The sequence below is a fragment of the Rhineura floridana genome, chromosome 11 (assembly GCF_030035675.1).
Source record: "Rhineura floridana isolate rRhiFlo1 chromosome 11, rRhiFlo1.hap2, whole genome shotgun sequence".
Taxonomy (NCBI): domain Eukaryota; kingdom Metazoa; phylum Chordata; class Lepidosauria; order Squamata; family Rhineuridae; genus Rhineura; species Rhineura floridana.
Genome location: NC_084490.1, coordinates 41,500,418 through 41,520,326, shown reverse-complemented (window position 1 = coordinate 41,520,326; position 19,909 = coordinate 41,500,418). Strand labels below are relative to the sequence as shown.

General features: G+C 44.1%; 1 protein-coding gene across 4 annotated transcripts in view; it reads right to left on the bottom strand.

Moving 5' to 3' along the window:
• Positions 1-19,909, bottom strand: part of MPP2 (MAGUK p55 scaffold protein 2) — a 78,856-nt gene that overhangs the window by 19,571 nt on the left and 39,376 nt on the right. For all 4 annotated transcript variants that reach the window (XM_061589335.1, XM_061589337.1, XM_061589338.1 and 1 more), the window contains exons 4-6: positions 16,251-16,403; positions 11,369-11,518; positions 9,288-9,515 (exon numbers count right to left, since the gene is read on the bottom strand). In XM_061589335.1, the coding sequence (XP_061445319.1) occupies positions 9,288-9,515; positions 11,369-11,518; positions 16,251-16,403 (531 nt within the window). The remainder of the gene's footprint in view (positions 1-9,287; positions 9,516-11,368; positions 11,519-16,250; positions 16,404-19,909) is intronic.

Here is a 19,909-nt window from a genome sequence, read left to right as displayed (position 1 = left end):
TAGTGAAACATATTGTTATGGGACTGAGGGTTGAGATGGATGATTTCTATGAATCCCCTTTCCAGTCTCTGATTTGGGATCTGCAGGGCAAGAAACCCTCTCCACTGGTCACACTAGTTTCCTTTGTTAAACTATCCTGTGAGCTAATGGGTTTGCCAAGTGGCCACCATTAGTATATGTAAGAATATAGCACAAGGTGATCCTGTTGCTATTGGAACTCTTCCTGGAGAGAGGACCCCCCCCCCATTCTGGAGCCAAAGAGAGGCTTGTGTTTTTAGCCTCATCTTGGGTTGAAGCTGGAAAGACACACAGAAAGGCCTGCTCTCTGTGTCTGAAGGGGCTCCAAAGCTATGGGACTTGGGGAACAAGATCTGATGGACTGTTAATGCTCTGAACACCTCCATAGCAAGCTCAGGCTGTATAGATGTATAAATAAAAACCATATATCCTATAAGAGAGCACAGTCTCTGCTGACCTTCTTTCCAAGAAAGAACCCCTGCATGAACCCCTGCTCGGAGATTGAGGTGGCATGCAACAATATTGTTATTATCAATAACAACACCCTCCTTGTGGTCTGAAATGAGCAATCTGGCAGCCAAGGGCAAACTCAGAAAGCTGTTGGAAAGCAAGAGCATGGCTAGTACAGTATCCATTTTGCCCATTATCTTCAAACAATAAATCCTGGTGGTGGAAGGCAGTGAGCAAAAAGCACTCTCTCTTCCTTATAGACTCCTTTTATTTGCATTCACGGGAGGCACAAACTGCTGATGTCTCCTGGGAAACGGATCATCTCCAAGCCTGTCTGTCAAGACTGTTTTGCTCATTCCGCCCCCCCCACCCCGCATCCAAATGCTTGTGGAGATGAAAACACAGAAGGATGTTTGCAAAGGAACTCACAGACTCAGCACTCATGCAGCAGCAAAGGTAAAAAAGAATCCCAGTTCTACCTCTCTTGTTAAATCCCTACTCCTGTGGCCCACGTTTAATTTCAACAATGAAATGGTGTCAAAGGTCAAACCTGCCTGTACTTCACACATGCTGTGATCGGGAAAATGGATGAGGCACTGGCTATTAGGGATGGGCAGGAATTTGGTTCAGATGGCTTTGAAAGGCGCCCTTAACTAATTCACACTTTCTGAATCAATATGCAACTCCGAAACACAGCTGTCCTTTGAAATGCAGTCCTCCAAATGAATAATAGGCACAACATTTAATATACTAGGGTACAGTTTGCATAAAAATGCGTATATTAATGAAAATCACATCAAAATGCATTATATTAGGGGAAATTGCTTTGGGAAAATGTATATATTAGGCAAAATTGCCCAAAAATATGTTATTTTCACTAGTATTTGTTTTTACGTGCACTTTCCCCTAATATATAAATTTTGGGAAACATTTCTTGGTTGGAGGACTATGTCGCAAAATTTGGATTAGTGCAGCTTTTGAAGGAAACCTGGGTTTCAGTTCATGCATTGGTTTGAGAAGTATAAATTAGGTAGGTTTCTCATTAAAATGCAAACAAACAATGAATTTCCCCCCTATAACCACTGGCAACTGAATTGGATTTCAATGCTGGTGATGATGCACTTGAGGGCAGCAATCTGGCATAGGCCAGGACATGCAGGACACCAACTGCCCCCTCTGAAAGATCTTGCTGCTGCTGCTGTTCTCCACCTACCCTCCCCATCATTAGCCTTCTGAGGTGGCCACCTCACTCTGCTAAGACTGGCCTTGAATGCAACCTCCCCATCATGTATCCACTCTCAGTGGCTCCCTTGCAAAGCAAACTGGGCTCTTGAGCTAGTTTGCTCTTCCCCAGCACTCGCACACACACACACACGAGCCTTTGCTGCTTTTTCTTAGGCTGCATTTAGCTATCATACATTTTTTATGCTTATTGGTGTGAAATAATCCTCTTTGCTTCCACAAAGGAGCAGGATTATATCCAAATGAAAACAATTCCCCTTTGGAATCAGCACAGGCTTTGTGGCAGGGGACTAGCTGTTGCTAACTCATTACACCATCTCTCCCTTTCTCTCTCTGCAATGCTTCTAGCATTACCAGGCATTACTCTGCATCCCCATTTGGGCCAGCCCAACACACGAGGGAACACTCAACCATTGTATGTATGCCTCAGATCATCTTCCACCGTTCCATGCGGAGCGCATGCACGTCTCAAATCATCTCCCCTTTTTTCCTGCATTTCACATTTCATGCTGAAGCCGAACATTGGGAACATAGGGCCATATTTAGGCAATAGAGAGATGCCACAGGTAGGTTTGCAAGGAATGTTCCCAAAGGAGAATACACCAATCAAATGCCTGCAAGCAGGAACAGAGCACTTGACATTTACTGCAGACTTTAAGGAAGAATCAAGTCTCCATGTTGACCAGGAACTGTTCTTGTTCCTGATAAACAGATGTGCGTGTTTTGCCTTTGGGGGGATACCTCATTAAATTTTGTTAGAATGAATAGCTGTCACCACTCTTCAAGATTCCAGTGGCATCCAGAAGTTAAATTTCCAGTGGATGGGTGGATGCATAATGCACCTGTAGATAATACATATGCATGAGCGCTAAGGTGTCACACACTGCATTTTACACACTGCAGTTGCCAAGTTATAATTGGAATAGTTGGTAACATATTGGCTCAGTCCACATGGGACACTAAGCCAAAGCATGGCTTAGCACAACTGTGCAAATATGCAGGTTCCTAGTGTGACGATTATGGCTGCAGTGCTCCTCCTCCAGTTGCCATGCTACCCAGGGCTAAGCCATGCTTACATCTGAGCCTGGGTTTGTGGTTTGCCTCCCCAAGCCAAACTGTAAAGAGTAAGCCAAGAACTAGCCTTGGTTACAGTTCATGGTTTGTCTGAAGCAAGACTAACCATAAACCTGGGCTTGGACGACATGCTACGCCAAACAATGGCTTAGCTCACAACAGTGCAGCAGCAGTGGAGCCAGAGGAACAGCAAAGTGGCCGCAATCTTTGCACTGGGAACCTGACCATTTGCTTGTTCGTGCTAAGCTATGTTTTGGTTTAGCATTACAGGAGACTATAGGATAATGACGTTTTATTGTCTGTCTTTCATTTAACCAAAAGAACAATCAGCTTTTTAAAAGGTTGACCTATTGCAGTGAAGGATTGGACTACTGCAGAATGAACAAATACTGCACAGATCAGATAGAACAGAGCAGAGGTGGGGAACTGGATAGCCCATGGGATGGATCCTTATCTCCGCCACCACTACCACAGGCCAATATGACAGGTGGGTGGGGCCACCTACCTATCAGTCACCTGATGTCACAATGATATCGGGTGATCAGTCTTCCTTTGACTGAAATGAAAATGCTGTGGGCAAAGACATGGTGCTTTGCAAGCCCCATACTTATAAAGCATATGGCTTTATAGGCTCTCAGCATCAGCTGACAGTCAGTGCTTGCAAAGCACTGTGCCTCCTTAGCTTCCCAAGGGAGTGCCCAATGGGAACTGTGAGTGAGCCCCACTTGCAAAGGAACAGTTGGGAGCTACCTTTAAGCTCCCAATTGTTCCTTTGGAGCTATGTTCTTACCTGCCTCACACCACATCACATCTATCAGGTATGGGGCAGATGGGTGTGGTTTGGGGAAAAATAGTTTTATGAGCCAAATTGGACCCATGCAGGGTCTAACTAGGCCTGCAGGCTGGAGGTTCTCCATTCCTGGAATAGAATTGTCAGCCATGTATCATAGACAACGGTGGGAGGCCTTAGTGGGCATTGGGATGAGAATGTCAGAGGTAGGAATGAGAGAATCAGTTTATTTCTGGTCCATGTCACTTTCACTTCTCTCGATAGACCTAGTCCTTCCCATTTCTGCATTAAACTGCAATTAAAATTAATCTGCACAAAAAATAGCATTTAATATGCATCACTAAACATAGTTCCTCTTGCAACATGCATTTCCAAATACATTTCCTCTCCAAATATGCATTTCTAAATGTATTTGCACTCAACATACACATGCATAAGTGTATTTTCTCTCAAAACGTGCGTTTCTAAACCTATTTTGATATGTCTAAACTGCCAACAACTGCACTGCAACATTCCGACAACTGTGAAACTTGGTGGATAGTTGAGTTCCAACCTGCATATTAGTCCAAGCAGTGCAGATCAGGTCAGTTCATATCAGAATTTGCAAAGATCAAAGTTTTCAGAGCATCTGCAGTTACAGGTGTGTCTCTGTTTTCACCTGTGAAATGATGGAGGGCAAAGAAGCCACATTTTTTCTCTGTTTATTGTGGAGCTTGTTTTGCTTACTCTTACCCTGTCCTATGATTGGTTGTTATTGGACACAGAGTGTTGCCTGACTTCGGCTGAAAAACACACACACATACACACACACACACTGATGGTGACTGTGTGGAGCCTTCTGTACTTGTGGAGGCTCCACGTACATTTTAGAACCTTCCATGGGGAGCCTCCGCACTTCATGCAGTTGCCCTCCAACTCACGGAGGGTAACAAGAACAACACCGAGGCAAGGCAGAGGTAGTGTGCTCCTCTGATGCCCTCCTCTCCTTGAGTGTTTACCATACACAATTACAAAGAGGGCTCAGGAAATGTTTTCATGTGGAAAACAGAGATGGAGTGATCTTAGGAGGCAACAGACCTTTCCTAATAATTTTCTTGCACTCTGATGGACCAAATGCAGTGCTAGGGTTCTCCAAGGTGTGAAGTCCAGGTTGATTTAGGCAGTGGCAACTGTTGGCTCCATGTCAGTGGGGCAGTGGAATCTGCTCTGGGTTTTAGTTCAAACTTTCAGGGTGAATCAGCACCTTGGACAGGTCTTTGAAAGTTCAAACTAAAACCCAGAATGGATTTCACTGCCCCACCAGCCACCACTGGGTTTAAGCCTGAGATGAATGGCTGGGCTAAGAGCTCTGACTCCTGAGCAGAAATGTGATATAGGGTTCACACAGAACCAGGTTTCCAAAAAAGGCTGTGTGACACACCTACAGCTTCCCATATTCATAGGAGCATGAGTGGGCTATGCATAATTGCGTTGACATCTGCTTATTTAATTCTTACACCACTCTACCCAAAGCACCCAAGCGTTAAGTCACTTTTGAACCTCACCGCATGAGACAAAGAGAGGGTATGTGTGATGGAGCAGAACGGAAAAGTAGCTTGGCAAAGGAGGAATGGAGGGGGGGAGGGACACTGACAGAGGCTGATGCAGCAGAGGTTCCTCTCTTTCCTATTCAGAGCTTGCAAGGGAGGAGGAGTTATAGCACTCAGTCTCAGCCAAGAATGCAGAAATCTGTCTATTCCTGGTGGGTCATTTTCACATGTTTTTATCCATAATTCTGTTCTGTTCCATTTCTGCATTAAACTGCTATTTAAAGAGAGACTCAAAATAAGTATTCATTCAAAGTTGTGTTTCCTTTTGAAGTGCATATTTAAAAATGCATAATCTCTCTCTCTCTCTCTCTCTGTATCTATCTATCTCCCCCCCGCATGCATTTAAATGCATATTTTGACATGTTTAAATTGCATAAAACTATGTCACAACACTGCAACTTCTAGTATAAAGGTGGGACACAAATGATTTAAATTAAGTCTCAAACATTATGAGAAGTGCAAAATCTGCTGGAGAGGTATGTTCCAATCTGCACACTAGCCCAAGTGGTACAAATCAGACCAAGGAATTTGCAAAGACTGAATTTCTCAAGCATCCTTAATCTCCATTAGTCCCTAAAGTTGGGCCTCATCTGCCACCATTGGTTTCTTCTTTGTCACTCAGCTCAGACAAATCACAAACTTGAAAGTCCAAGTTGGGTCATGTTATTCTACCTCAGGCTTAAGAAGTTAAGGCAATATGGGTTAGGCCTGTTATTCTAGAATAAAAACTGTCATAAATTTTACCTTTTTTATATAAAGGAGGCCTTTATTACGGTCTGGAAAGAGTCATAGGCTTTAAAGAAAGTTAAAATCACATCTCTGACTAATTCACTTTACTCATTGCCCTTGTACTTACTGAGGACTAGGGTCAAGGATCAGCATCATTGGAAGGAAGATGGGAGGGAGGAGAAAGCTACACCCCCATCTCAGAATGCCACACCAATGACAGCTAATCCTAGATTAATCTATCAGGACTCCTCATTTTCAACAATAGCTTTCTGGGATCTCTGCAGAAGTGGGCTCAGATGGAAGTCAGAAGTACAGGCAACACAATTAAATGTCTCAGCAGGCAAAATCTGCACGCTTCACTTAACAGGTGAAGAGCATCTTGATTGGTCTCTGTCAGCTCTACACTGCGTCAGCAGGGCCGGTGGGGGGCTGGAAATTCCTGGGTGGTTGGCAGGGAAGTAAAGTCCTTAGCCAGCAGTCTGGTCATAAATCTGCCAGGTCTAGGAGGAGGGGAGCTGATAAGGGCCAGGCTTGTCCGAAGTGTACTTGCCGAGTCAGGAGTCCAGAAGTGAGGTCAGTAGAGGTCCGGGATCAAGTCCCAAGGGGTCAGTCTGAAAGAGGGTGCCAGGAAACTAGGAACACACAAGCCACGCCTGACGTTGCAGTCAGCAACAAGCTGCAGCCAAGGTGTGCCTTATAAAGAGCAAGGTTGACAGCAGGTGTGAGTTCTCAGCGTTTGGGCCTTCAGGAGACAGGCCTGCCTCTCTTCTGCCTGACCTTCTGCTGTCTACGTTCTGCAGGTGAGGGGGGAGTATCCTGTTCACTGTCTGTGTCTGGCTGCAGGGACTGTGCTGTATCTGGGGTGCTCTGCAGCTGAGGGGGAGAAGGAGCTGGATTCTCAGGAGGCTCCTCCATGCCTCCTTCTGACTCTGCTGCTCCTGGGTCTGCTGCTGTTACTCCCGAGTCGTTCTCATCTGAGGAGTCCTCTGACGGGGCCATGACAGTCTCCAATAAAATTTATCCTGTTTTAGCTCACTGTAGTGTCCTCTTTATTCTGAAATCTCCCCAAAAGCTTGTCTTTCTTTCAGAGAGATCTTGGTGAGTCCCTGGCTCTTAGAATATAATATAAGAGGGTAGAGACTCTTCTCATCATGGAGCTCTTTCTGGGGTTACTGGGCAAATTTCCTTCTCCCCTCCTTTCTCCAAACCTCTAACACTAGCCATTGGGCATCCATATTTTCATAGCTCTTGTACCCAGTGCTGAAAGTGTGCCGCGAATGGGGCAGTGGGACGGTTTTGCTTCACATTAAGCCAGATCCAATTACCTCCATTGAAAAGAAATGAGATGGGTTTAGGTGCACCTGAAAAAGTACTGAGATGGCAATTCACCCCATCTCACCCTACTTCAAGCACTCTTTGCAATGATCCTTACAGAAAGAGGAGGTAATGTTTGGATCTGTTCAAGATCATTTAGTGCTGAAACACATTATTTGCATACAAAAGGTCCCTGCTATGTCCAGTTAAAAGGATCAGGGAGACAAACTCCAGGTAGCAGGTGCTGTCAATGTGCCGCATGGACAAATAGTCTGACCTGGTTCAAGGCAGCTTCCTGTGTTCTGATATATATGTTAAGTCTTAACCATGGCAGGCATTTTTTTTTAAAAAAGGTTTAGGAACACCTAAGTGGGCATACCCAGGTGAGAAATGCCCAACTGTGTATTAGTGTTGCATGTGGTCATGGTTGCCAGACCATAATTCAAAGAAATGTGAGGAACAGGGAATGGGATCAGAAGGGTCATATGCTCTATGTGGCTGTAATGGGGCTGGTTTCTATAGGGTACCTTTGATTCACATCTGATTTTCCCCCCAGTGTTGGAATCGGCATGTCATTGCAGGCATCTCAGATGCAAACACATCTTTGCTTTGATTGTGTGGAACCTCTCCCCTGTGTCCATTGAGACTGGCAGCAGGAGTCCCTCAACAAGGCAATCTGTCATAACCCAGTACACACAGAGATACTTTATGCATCAGCAAAGGGGAGTCATGAAGATGGGCAATCCTCTTCTTTGACTAGCTCAGGAAGCAGCCAGAGCGTCAACCCCTCTGCTAGATATTTCCAGAAGAAGGAAGAATACTAACTGTCTGTCATGAGTCCACCCAGTGCTCTTGGGGATTTTCTTGCTTACATCCACAGACACTGACTCCTCCACAGACACTTCCTCAGCTCTGGAGATCCTGGCTTCAATCAAACATACAAATCCCAGGGGCTGCAGGAGACATCACAGCCTCGGTGGAGAACACGCCTCAGGGATGCAGTGTGGCCCCTTTAATTGGGGACAGAGCTCCTCCAGGGCAGCATAGCCTAGGATATTTGCACCCCATGACTAAAAAGCAAAACCATTTCAGCCCTCACTAGCCTCCAGACTAGTGCTGGAGCAACACTTCGGCTTCCCAGCTCCCTGATCTAGCACTGCTTGCTAGTGCAGTCTTGTCTGTGGCTCCACAGTGCACTGACCAAGGTGCTGACTTTGGACTCCTGCTTCATTCCTCTCTATTGCCTGCCTGACAGAGCCTCAGTTGAGACTGCCAGTTCTTCCCCAGATGACCCTCTATGACTCTTCTGTAAGTGCCAGATATGAACATGAGAGCATCTGTGCAACATATGCAAATGTCCTGAGCATAGAAAAAGCCTCTGGGCTTTGCATTTATAGAGTCTTCTTACCTGGCAATTCCCTACAAGCTACATAATTATCAGTATTTGGCCAAACATATGGTGGGCTTAGCTACCCAAATAAGGGGCTTTTTAAAGCATTGCCAGCTTTCTTTGGTTTAACCAACAGATCAATTAACTCAATATTTTATTGATTTACCAGTGGTGGCCAAATTTAAATTGCTAGGTCTACAAATTAAGAGAACACTTGTTTATTTTTGGAGGCTATTTCCATCCTTCGTGTGTTTCTGTAACAGTGAACGATGAAGAAAATATTACTGAAGGTCTTCCCTTTTAACCATGAGAAAGAGCTTTTATTATCATCTTGTAAGCAATCATGTACTTCCCCCAATAGCTCAAAAAGGCATAGATATTAATGTTCTGATAATAGGAAAACCCATTGAAAGGCAAAAAGATATAAAAGTTATGAATTATTTTAATTAGTTGACAACCTAATTACCATCATTTTAGGAAGGGAATCTTTCTGAAAGGAAGGAATCTTGAAAGGACAGAAGGAGAAAAGGAAAAAATGTAAGGAATCAAGTGTAAAAAAACCTGCCTTTTCAGTCATAGATGGAGTGCATGGTTGACCTTTGTTCCAGTCAAAGGTGGGATGGAAAGGGGAGCAATTAGCAAGACCTTACTGGGGGCAGGGGAACATTAGCTAAATGGAGGAGTTTCTTACCTGGCGAGGTGGATGTGGCTCCTGGTAACTGGGGAGGATCTTAAGAACGACACTTCCACTGGCATTTTTGAGGACCTCCTGGAGTGCCCGTGGGTCACTGCCCACCTCCTGTCCATTCACCTCCTTGATGATGTCACCCACGTGCAGCAGGCCCTGCTGGTCAATCATGCCACCATGCAGGATGCGTGCTATGACCAGCTCACCGCGCTCCACCCGGAAGGTCACACCCTGAGGCAAGAGGAAGAAACAAAAGCACAGTGTCAATACATGACAGCGATGGTATCGTTCGGTTTATGTACGCACTGCTTTTTGGCCAAAGCCCCCAAAGCAGTGAAATGTTCGTGATGGGGAATAGCTAGTATTTGAGTATGGAGATTTTTCTCTCTCTCTCCCAGCCTATCAGAAGCAATCTACGTTCGTAGCTCCTGTGTCTCCCTCATTTGGCAGCAACCTCGTACTGCCATGTTAATTATTGGAATGTAATATTCCACCAGTTAGCCACATCACAACACTCTAGGGCAGCCTTTCCTAACCTGAAGCCCCCCAGATGTTCTCAACTACAACTCCCATCTTCCCTGACCATTGGCTATGCTAGCTGAGGCTGGTCAGAGTTGGAGTACAAAATATCTGGAGGGCACCAGGTTGGAGAAGGCTGCTCTAGGATACTATATATTTGTGCCATGACAAGATGCCACCTTTTGACATTTGCATATATTGGTAGGAGTATGTAAACTGTGTGCCAAAGAAAGCTACATTCTAAAATCTAGATACATTATGTGAACTGAGCAATTTTTGGGGACAGCTAAACATGATGCTAAATGTGTCCCTTAGAAGCACACTGTTTGTCTTTTGTTTTTTAACGAATAGCAGCCATGGAATGGCCCGTTTTCATTGGGACTATAGCATGCAGGGAAGGAGATCTACCGACCATCTCCGGCTATGATTGTGACACAAAATTGCTCCCCCATACTGCCATTAGCTGCAAGGGAATTGTCATCCGTTCCCTTTCTGTCCCCTCCTACCCAGGCCTGCCGGCCTGCAAATCAGCACCCTCTCGCCCACCCATCAGTCTTTCCATTCCCCCTCCCGTCTTCTTCTACCACACTGTTGCTGCTGTTCTGGCAAAAATCACAATTGGCCTAGAAATAAGAGAGATATCTCCTTTGTTGGGGAAGGGCTTCTTTCTGAGAAATCTGATTCAAGTTAGGGGCATTTTGCCCATTTATGGATTTCAATTAGATATTCTGGATATATGTGACTTCAAGAATTGGTGCCTGAATTTGCTTTCTTTCCTCTTCTCTCTCCATCCTTTTTTCCTTTGCACTGTGTCTATTAGACCACACCCGCACCATACATTTAAAGCTCTATGGTACTACTTTAAACAGGACTGTTTAAAGCAACATAGTTTGTTAAAGGTCCTGAGAGTTGTTAGGAGACTCCTATTCCCTGCACAGAGCTACAATTCCCAGAGTGGCTCCCAAGGAACTCTGCAAACTGTAGTTTTGCAAAGAAAACAGGGATCTCCGAAGAACTCTCAAATTGGTATAATACTGCTTTAAATGTATAGTGCAGATGGGGCCTGAGATTGTAAGCCTGTTGGCAGGGATTACCTTACCTTTAAACTTTGTACAGCTCTTAAAGAAGTTTGGGCACTTTATAAATGACTGTTTTAGAAATGATGTCAAACAGCTTCTCAGTCCTCATCCCCAACCAAAGTGAACCAAAAGTACATCATCATCAGGTTTTATTTAATCAGAAAAATTGTATGCTGTTTTTCAACACACGGCATTTTCCCAAGATAGCTAACAGTAACATGACACTATTTTCAAATAACACAACTTTCTAAAAATGTAAAACTAAAGGAGCAGCATAACACACTTCAGACCAGCAACCTAATATACAGTATATGTTATTCTGTACACTGATGGCACACATTTGGTGATTTACAGAATTACGTGTACATTGTTTGTAAATGACAGGTAATATTTTTTTTGGGGGGGGGGTTTACAGGTCCATTAAGTACACCAGTCTTTAAACTAAAATGTGGCCAAAACTGTGGCAGCCAGAGAGAGTTTACTCACCAGGTGCTCCCCAGCAGTCTTACGGATCCCCACCATGCGCACAGCATCTGGGGGGACTGGCTGGTTGTTGAACATGGGGTCCAGGACAGGGCTGGGCGGTGGAGTCTCGTAGCTCTTGGAGGCAACAGAATCGTGGGTTTCCAAGAGGGACTGAGAAGGGGGTGCAGCACGAGTGGGGGTGGAGAAGAGGAGACAATGGAAAGGCTTGCTCAGCAGAGATCAGAGACAGGTTAAATTTCTATCCCACCAATCGTCCAAGAGCTGCTCAGGACAGCAAACAACAGGGCAGCAGTACAAACAGTTAAAACATTTTATAACATTAAGAACAACTAATACCAGTCACAACTCCTCACAGCTAAAAATTCCAGGGTTGCCAGGAATGGTATAGTTCAGCTGCCAAATGTCTAGATAAACAGGAAAGTGTTTCTGTTCCTCCTGACAGTTAATGATCAGAGAAAGGCACACCTCGCTAGCAAGGGCATTCCACAAACCACCACCGCAGTGGCCCTACTGCACATCAGTGCCAACTGGCAGGATCCCATGGTGGTGGCAGCGGCACCATCCTAGCCTCATCTCCCCATCCACATGGAGAATAATGTGAAAAGCTAGATGCCTGTAAAACCCTTCTTATGCACTAGATACTAGATATCCACCTGAAGGATTTGCCTTATGTAGCAAAGACCAGCATGCCAGATATCTCTTAGGCCTCCCATACTTGGCATGAACTTACAAGATACATCCCAGAAAGTACACATACACAATATGGGATACTCACCATATTCTGTTTATTCATTACTTTTGTTACCCTTCCCTTCCTCCAAAAAGCTCCAGGTGGTATACAAGGGAATTATCCTGTTTTGTCCTTACAAGAGCTCTTTAAGGTAGGTTAGACTGGGAGGTGACCAGCCCAAGGTTATTGGGTGGTGATTTGAAGCTAGTGCTCCCTACTCTTAGGCCCAATGCACTAACCTATGTACACATATTTCTTCTAGACAGAACTTTAGCATAGTCTGGATCCTACCTAACGTGTTCTTGATCAGGACAGGATCTCCTCCACAGTGATTTCCTCAACAGCAATGTGAAACACAGACTAGAGTTAGCCCAGCAAGAACACACTTACACACATAGTATATTGGTGAACTATCAAGTCATATATCAGTGGTTAGATATGTACTACAATATGTGTAGTGTGTCAATCAAACTAGGATTTGGAGAGGGGACCAGGCTTCAAATCCCTGCTCAGCCATGGAGGCCACTGGCTGACTATGGGCTAATCACTCTCTCTGAGCCCAGAGGATTATTGTGAGGATAAAACCATGTGTGTCATCTTGAACTCTTTGGAGGATGGATGAAATAATAGCAACTTCCGAATGGCATTTTTTTTTGGGGGGGGAGGGATCTAAAACCTCTGTAGCATTTCAAATATGTTAAAATGTTGCTTCTGAAATCTGATGATAAGGAGTCTTTCTAAAAAAGACAGGGGAGCCTTGAGACCTTATTATAAAGCTTTGTAGGGTTCCAAAGAGAGCCTGCAACACCCCTATCAGCTTTGCACAATTCTGTTATTTTGGGGGGGAGGGGGCTTTAAAAAATATCCCACCATGATGCTCCAGCACCCCTGGACTTGCTAGCTGGGTCTAGCTGCCACTTAAAATTCCCACATTGCTCCAGAGTGATGCTATTGTTTGAAGGCATTGTGGGAAATTAAAATGGTGGTGCTAGACCCAACTGAGTGACATTGCTGAGAGGGCTTCTGCAGCCACTGCTACCAGGTAAGCCTGCCAGGGACTTCCAAAGGAGGAGGGGACTCACTGAAGGAACATTGCCGAGGGCCTCCTCAAACATGGAGCCAGCCCTGACAATGGCAATAGCGGCTATCCCAAGTCACAGCATCAGCCTTTTCCTTTTAAATTTGCAGTGCTAAATGGCATGTTTCGGTGTAGCACAGCGCCCTCTCCAAGCAATTTCCTCATGTGTAAAAGCAACGCAAGAGTGCAGACAAGTAGGCTAAGCTCCATTCCTCCCCCAACCTACTCGTGGAGGTTCCCTGTGTGATTTAGAACCCTGGGTATTTAAGGGGTTCTGAATCATGCAGGGAGAATCTATAAGAACATGGGGCTCCCCGCTTCAGAGGTTTGCCATCCAACTCACGGAGGGTGATGGAACAGCAATGGCGGGCGGCAGCAAGGAGAACTTAGCATGATAGTCTCCACTCTCCCTGCTCAGTTTTATACATGAGTAGAAAGCCTGAGGAGGGCTTAGATCCTGCTGGAGACTGAAACCAGGCACAAGGCCATGCCCACTCCAAAGCTCCCTTTTCTTTGCAGTTTGCTCCTCCTTGTGGTGCTCTTTATGAATTTACAGTCCACATGTTCAAAGAGCAGCCCAGGCAATACCTACCTACCCTACACACACACAAAATCCAGCAGTAAACTTTGAACTTTGAAAACTGGGGAAATGAATCAGACTGAAAATGAAATGGACTGCCTTCAAGTCGATTCCGACTGATGGCGACCCTATGAAGAGGGTTTTTCATGGTAAGCAGTATCCAGAGGGGGTTTACCATTGCCTTCCTCTGAGGCTGAGAGGCAGTGACTGGCCCAAGGTCACCCAGTGAGCTTCATGGCTGTATGGGAATTCGAACGCTGGTCAACCAGGTCATAGTCCAACACTTTAACCACTATACCACATTGGCTCTCTAAATCAGACTAGGCACTATAAACTCATTTTGTAAAAAACCCAGAGATTTCCTCCTAAATCATTTAAGTATTCATTTAATTTAGCTCAAGTATACACCGCCTCAGCCACAGACTTCTTCCATCTCCAGGCAGCTGTACAATAGGGCAAGAGAGCCAAAGCTCAACCAAGACCCCAGCATACATCAGTGTCAAGCAGGGATGGGGGACAAATTTGACATTGTTTGCTTTTTAATGAGAAACTACCTAATGCACACCTTTTGAATTGAAAGACAGTTACCCTGGGACCTGAGAGACCAGGGTTCAAATCTCTACTCGGCCATGGAGCTCACTGGGTGACCTTGGGCCAGTTACTGCGTCTCAGCCTAACCTACCTCACAGGGTTGTTGTGAGGAGAAAATGGGGGGGAAGAACCATATCTGTATGCCACCTTGAGTTCCTTGGTGGAAAGGCAGGATACAAATGTAATAAATAAATAATAATTAATAAATAATTGTTTCAATGCAGTTCTCTTCAAACAGTGTGTATATAAAAATGCATACATTTGTGACAATAACATGCAAAAATGTGTATGTTAGGAGAAAGTCAGTCTACAATGCTGAAAACTTTTCATAAGGATTTTTTTTCAATGTGGAGAATTAAATTTAAGATTGGAAAAATGAAATTAACAGATTCATTCATCCCTAATATCAAGTAAAAAAGCTGCAAAGCAGACCCCTAAGCAGTCAATATCCTCTGGATCAACACAAGGGAAGCACTGTAAGACTCTCTGTTCACAGAAAGTGAAGCAGAAACTGATTAGGAACAGTAACAGCTGGATTTATTGCCCACCCCAAAGAAAGACTTAAGACAACATTTAAACAACTTAAAACACTTAAGTGTTTTACCACTTAAAACAAAAGAGACAAAATCTTTAAAGCAGTAAAACTCCTCCATTGTGCCACCTTATGCTTGACTACCAAAGTTTTCCAACCCTTAAACACGCATACACTCTAGAATAAATAATAGCAATCTCATGTATATATGGCATAGTCTGAAGTTACAGGATCCAGCAAATTTGCTGAAGCTAAGCAGGTATTGATCTGGTCACTTCCCGGATAGGAGCTACCTGGGAACCCTGGTGTACCAACTAGGGATGGAAAGATCTGTCACTTTTGGTTCTCTCCAATTCTCATTTTTCCCATCTTAAATTCAGTTCTTCACATTTCTGCAGCAATTTGCAATTTTTTTAAAAAAAAATCCTCATGAAAATTCTCCAGCATTATAGTGCAAATTTCTCCTAATAAACACATTTTTGTAGGCAATTTTGACGAATGTGCACATTTTTGAAAGCCATTTCATCATATAATGCATCTTTGTAAGTTATTTTTCATGTATATATTTATCTTTATGCACAGTTTCCCCTAAGATATGCATTTCTGTAAACGTTGTTTGGTTGGCAAACTGCATTGCAAAATTCAAATAAGTGCAAATTCCAAAGGATGGCTGTGTTTTGGTTCTCATACTGGTTTGGAAAGTGCGGATTTGATAGATTCGGCTTGAAATGCAAACTGAATCATATTTCTCGCTCACCCGTAGTACTACCATGCATTCCATATGGAAGAAAGACCAGATACAAATGCAGTAAGTAAATAAGTATTGCAAATAATTAAATAGTGTTAGTCAGATGCCCGTATAAATGGCATAAAGCCTGTCTTCATTACACACATGCACACATATACATACATGGCAAGCACTAAATAAATCTCATTGTTCATGTTGTTGACTGAATGCGACTCCCTCAGCCTGGTATGAAACAAAAAGCTCAATATTGCGAAGTGAGAATATTTCCCCAAAGCTCCACTGCCAAATAGGGCAAACCCCAGATGTCCCTTGTTAATATAGCGTCAAAGGGCATCTCTCCCCCATTCTCTCTCTCTCTCTCTCTCTCTCTTTCACACACACACACACACACACACACACACACACACCTGATTTGCACTGGGATTCCTGCTAACACCTCCTTATGAGAATGAGTCCTATGTGGATTGTCTGTCCTGACAAGGCCAAGGCCACACAAACACACTTCAAAAGAGCCCAGGGATTCGCCATCAGTGCAGCATAGGCTCTCCCCACACAGATCTGGAAGCAACTCCGGTCCTCTTCTCATCTCCCTCCCCAGATCCTGAGAGACAGTCGCCTCCTACCTGAAAGTGAGGTTCTTGAAGGATGCGAGCCAGTTCCGCAGCTGTGCTGTCTTGCTGAGCGATGCGAGTGATGTCTTTGAGTATCTCCTGGACCAGCTCCAGGTTGTTGTCCCTCACTGCTTCCAGCTTTGTCTCCTCCAGTCGCTCGTGAGCCTGCAGGGTGGGCAAAAGGGCAAAGGAGGGAGGATTAGAGAGGCATCCACATAAACAAAGCCCTGCTAACCCTTTGTCTTTCCAACGCTGGCTGTAGTAATAAGCAGGGGATGCTGGAGACCAGCAGATAATACCACGACCTGGCGTGTTTCTCTGATGCCTGAAGAACATAAGGACATGTTCCCCAATTTAAATAAAAACAAAAAGTTTGTATGTGTGTGTGTGTTTTATATACATCTCCAAACTTTAAATAGCATCATCACCCATTGGGTGCTTGTCCAGCTTGGGGAAAAACTCACCAGCTCTTTCCAGAGCCAAAAGGGGAGGGGGGGAGGAGAAGGGTGTGTAAAGAAAAACTATTTGAGGCATTGCTCACACGCACCTACAAACACACAGCCCACTTGCTCAGACCGATCAAAGCCTCATCTAGCCTTTGATGGAGCGTAGCCAGAAATCAAACAGGTCTTTGCTGTAACAGGGATGAATAGCTGCCTCTGGATGAGCCTCAAGGAGGGCTGTCCAAAGGGAGACAGACACAAAAGAGAAGGAGCTAAAAATAATAAGATTGTCAAATGGACGCTTAGCGTTGCCCGCTGCAGTCAGCGGGGAGGGATCTTAATATGAGTCAGTTCTGGAATCCGCTTTCACTGCCAGAGCCAGTACTGTAAAAATAGTAAAGTGGGATATCTTTGGCTGGGGGGGGGGGAAGAGGAGGAGAAATTTCTGATTCTAGTTCTCTTGAGCCCCTACCACTCAATACACAGGGATGCACAGGAAGAGAGAATGTGTTTACCTCTTGTATGCTTTGATCCCTTAATCCAGGAAAAATTAATGTGCATCCTTTCCATTAGGTTTGTGTGGCTAGCTCAGGGCCGAATTAAAGAAGACAAAGGAGATGTGCAAGCAAGCCTCCAGATGTTGCATTTTCAAAAAAATAAGTTGGGAGGGGGAAGGCAGGGAAGCTGTTGGATACAGGGATTGGGATCAGAGATAGGGGATGATGGAGGGGCTGTTTAACCCTTTCCCTTCCTGCCATTTCAAAATGCTCAAAATCACTCCCCAAGCTGCTTTCCCACCTGGAGGCTGGAAGATATGGGGTTCCTCTGTCTTTACCAAGGAGAAACACAGTTTGAGGGTAGAGATGGAAGGGGGGGAAATGTTTCAGTTCACATTTCAGGGCAAATGTACCTAATCCACAGTTTTAGGTGAACCAAAACACACCAATCTGAATCTCTGGATTTTGCAATGGAAAATCCAGCCAAGTGATGTGTACAATAATGCATGTGTTTGTGAAAATAAAAGATACAAAATGTATTATATTAGGGAAAGGATAAATATTAGGAGAAATATGTTTTGCAAAAATATGCATATTAGGGAGAACTGCATACAAAAATGAGTATATTAGGAGAAAATCACACCAAGACCCTGATGAATTGCAATGAGGACTTTTTTAAAAAAAGTAATCATAAACTGATGTGGAAATGAGGAGAATTGAATTTAAGATTGGAAAAATGATGGATTTGCCCATCCCTAGCTTGGGAAGATAGATTTTTGAACTAAAAAAAGACAAGAAGGTAAGGGGTTAAGTGGTCCTGTTGTTCCTCTACTGCTGATCATTGTCTCACACAGTAAGTAAAACCAAAACACCCCCTGCCAAAAAAAAACCACCATCAAGAGCCTGTTCATGTGTTATGTCTGGTTTGCCTATAACAGAAGCAAGCATTTCAGACAGAGAGAAGCTGGCAATTTTCATTATTATTTAACTGTAAATAAATCATTAAAATAATTGCAATTATTATTTAAACTTTGTTGAATTGAAAGGTTTGTGTTTTAGATCCTCGCTATGCATTACATTCCCCATGTCAAAAGTCACCATGTGTAAGCCTGGCTCTGAATGGCTGAGAATTCCAAAGCCGGAAACCGGTAGAGAAGGCTGGAGAGGGCATTGCCCACACCTGGAAGCAGGTGTGGTTGGCAGTCTTTCTCCATGGAATGTTTGCTTATATTATCTTTACTTGTAATGGCTAATTTTCCCTAGTGGTTGCAATGGAGAGAACCAGGGGCAATTAACTGTCAAAAGACAGATAAGCAGAGGTAAATAGAGGGAGGAGAAAGGTAGCCAACAATTCCTGCCTCCGCATGTTTTTGTGCTCACACACACAACTGTGAAACCCACACACCTTCCTCTGCCCATCCCTGGGAGAACCTTTGGAATCCTCAACAGAGTCTGGCTTACACATAGTTACTTGGAACAGAACATGTAGAGAGTTCCTATCTATGTTTTTGCCTGGGCTGGACCCTTTGCCTGGGATTTTGCTTTAAGTGAAATATTGGCAGCAACTCCAACTTCAGAACTGATTTGGAGTTCACATTTGTTCTGGCGTGAGGAATCCATGTCAATGTCATGCCCTGGAAACAGAGAGATATGTCCAATATTCATTAACTTAGAATGTTCCTATTGGCATATGTACATTAGTGTGACGCAACTGCTTGCGAAAGCATGCAAAGTGGCCTTCCATTACAACTGACTCAACGAGATAAGCTTTAGTGCAGTTGAGGTGTCTAAGGCTTCCAGATAAGGGGAATGGAAGTGAGCATTAGGCAGGCTTGAATGCCAGCATTCCCCTTTGAAATTAACCATGGAGTGGGTAGAACTATTTTTCTCCCCACCTATAGGTTGACAGGCAAAGAGAGCACTCCTAAGCATCGGCAAACATTTCCTGGCCACAACTGCTCTTCTGCAAACCTGTAATTAGGGGAAAGCATGAGCTATTCTTTATTATGGATATAAGCCCTCAGCAGGGGCGGGGAAATGCAGCCTTGATCATAACCTATGTACACAGAGGAGGCATCATCAGGCTTGGGGTGTCTCCAAGATTTGCAGAAGTATATGTATGAAAATTTGGGGATGGAGAGGAATGAGGAGTAAGCATCCTCAGTAAACATGGAATGCTGTGCTGACTACTGAGAGGAGAAAAACAGAAAAAACACAGATAGGGAGAATGGAATGGAGTATCCTGCAAAAGGGCACAGCTGGCTGGCACCCTGAAGAAGAGCACTCCACCCTGCAAGTTCATTGCAACAAAACATCTGTGTGTTTTTTTCTGATTCCCAACATTTATAAGGTTGGTGACTATTGTTGGAGTAAAGGTGAAACAAAATCGGCCCCTGAAAATTCAGCTTGGTGAACGTTGGTATCAAATACTCTCCAGTTACAGTATTCTCTGAGTCGCTGAATATTTGATAGCTGCTTTTGACACCCATTTATCATAGAGTCATAGAATAGTAGAATTGGAAGGGGCCTATAAGGCCATCGAGTCCAACCCCTTGGCTCATTGGATTTCATTGTTTGATGCTTGACAGTTTTAGGTAATATTTGTTTGTTAACACATGCAATTGTGTTGCACAAGATGACCAATATTAAATACAAATAAAACTATTTTAGACTGGAAAAATAAAAACCTACCTCCCATCTCCCATTCCATAAAAATATGGGAAACAGATCT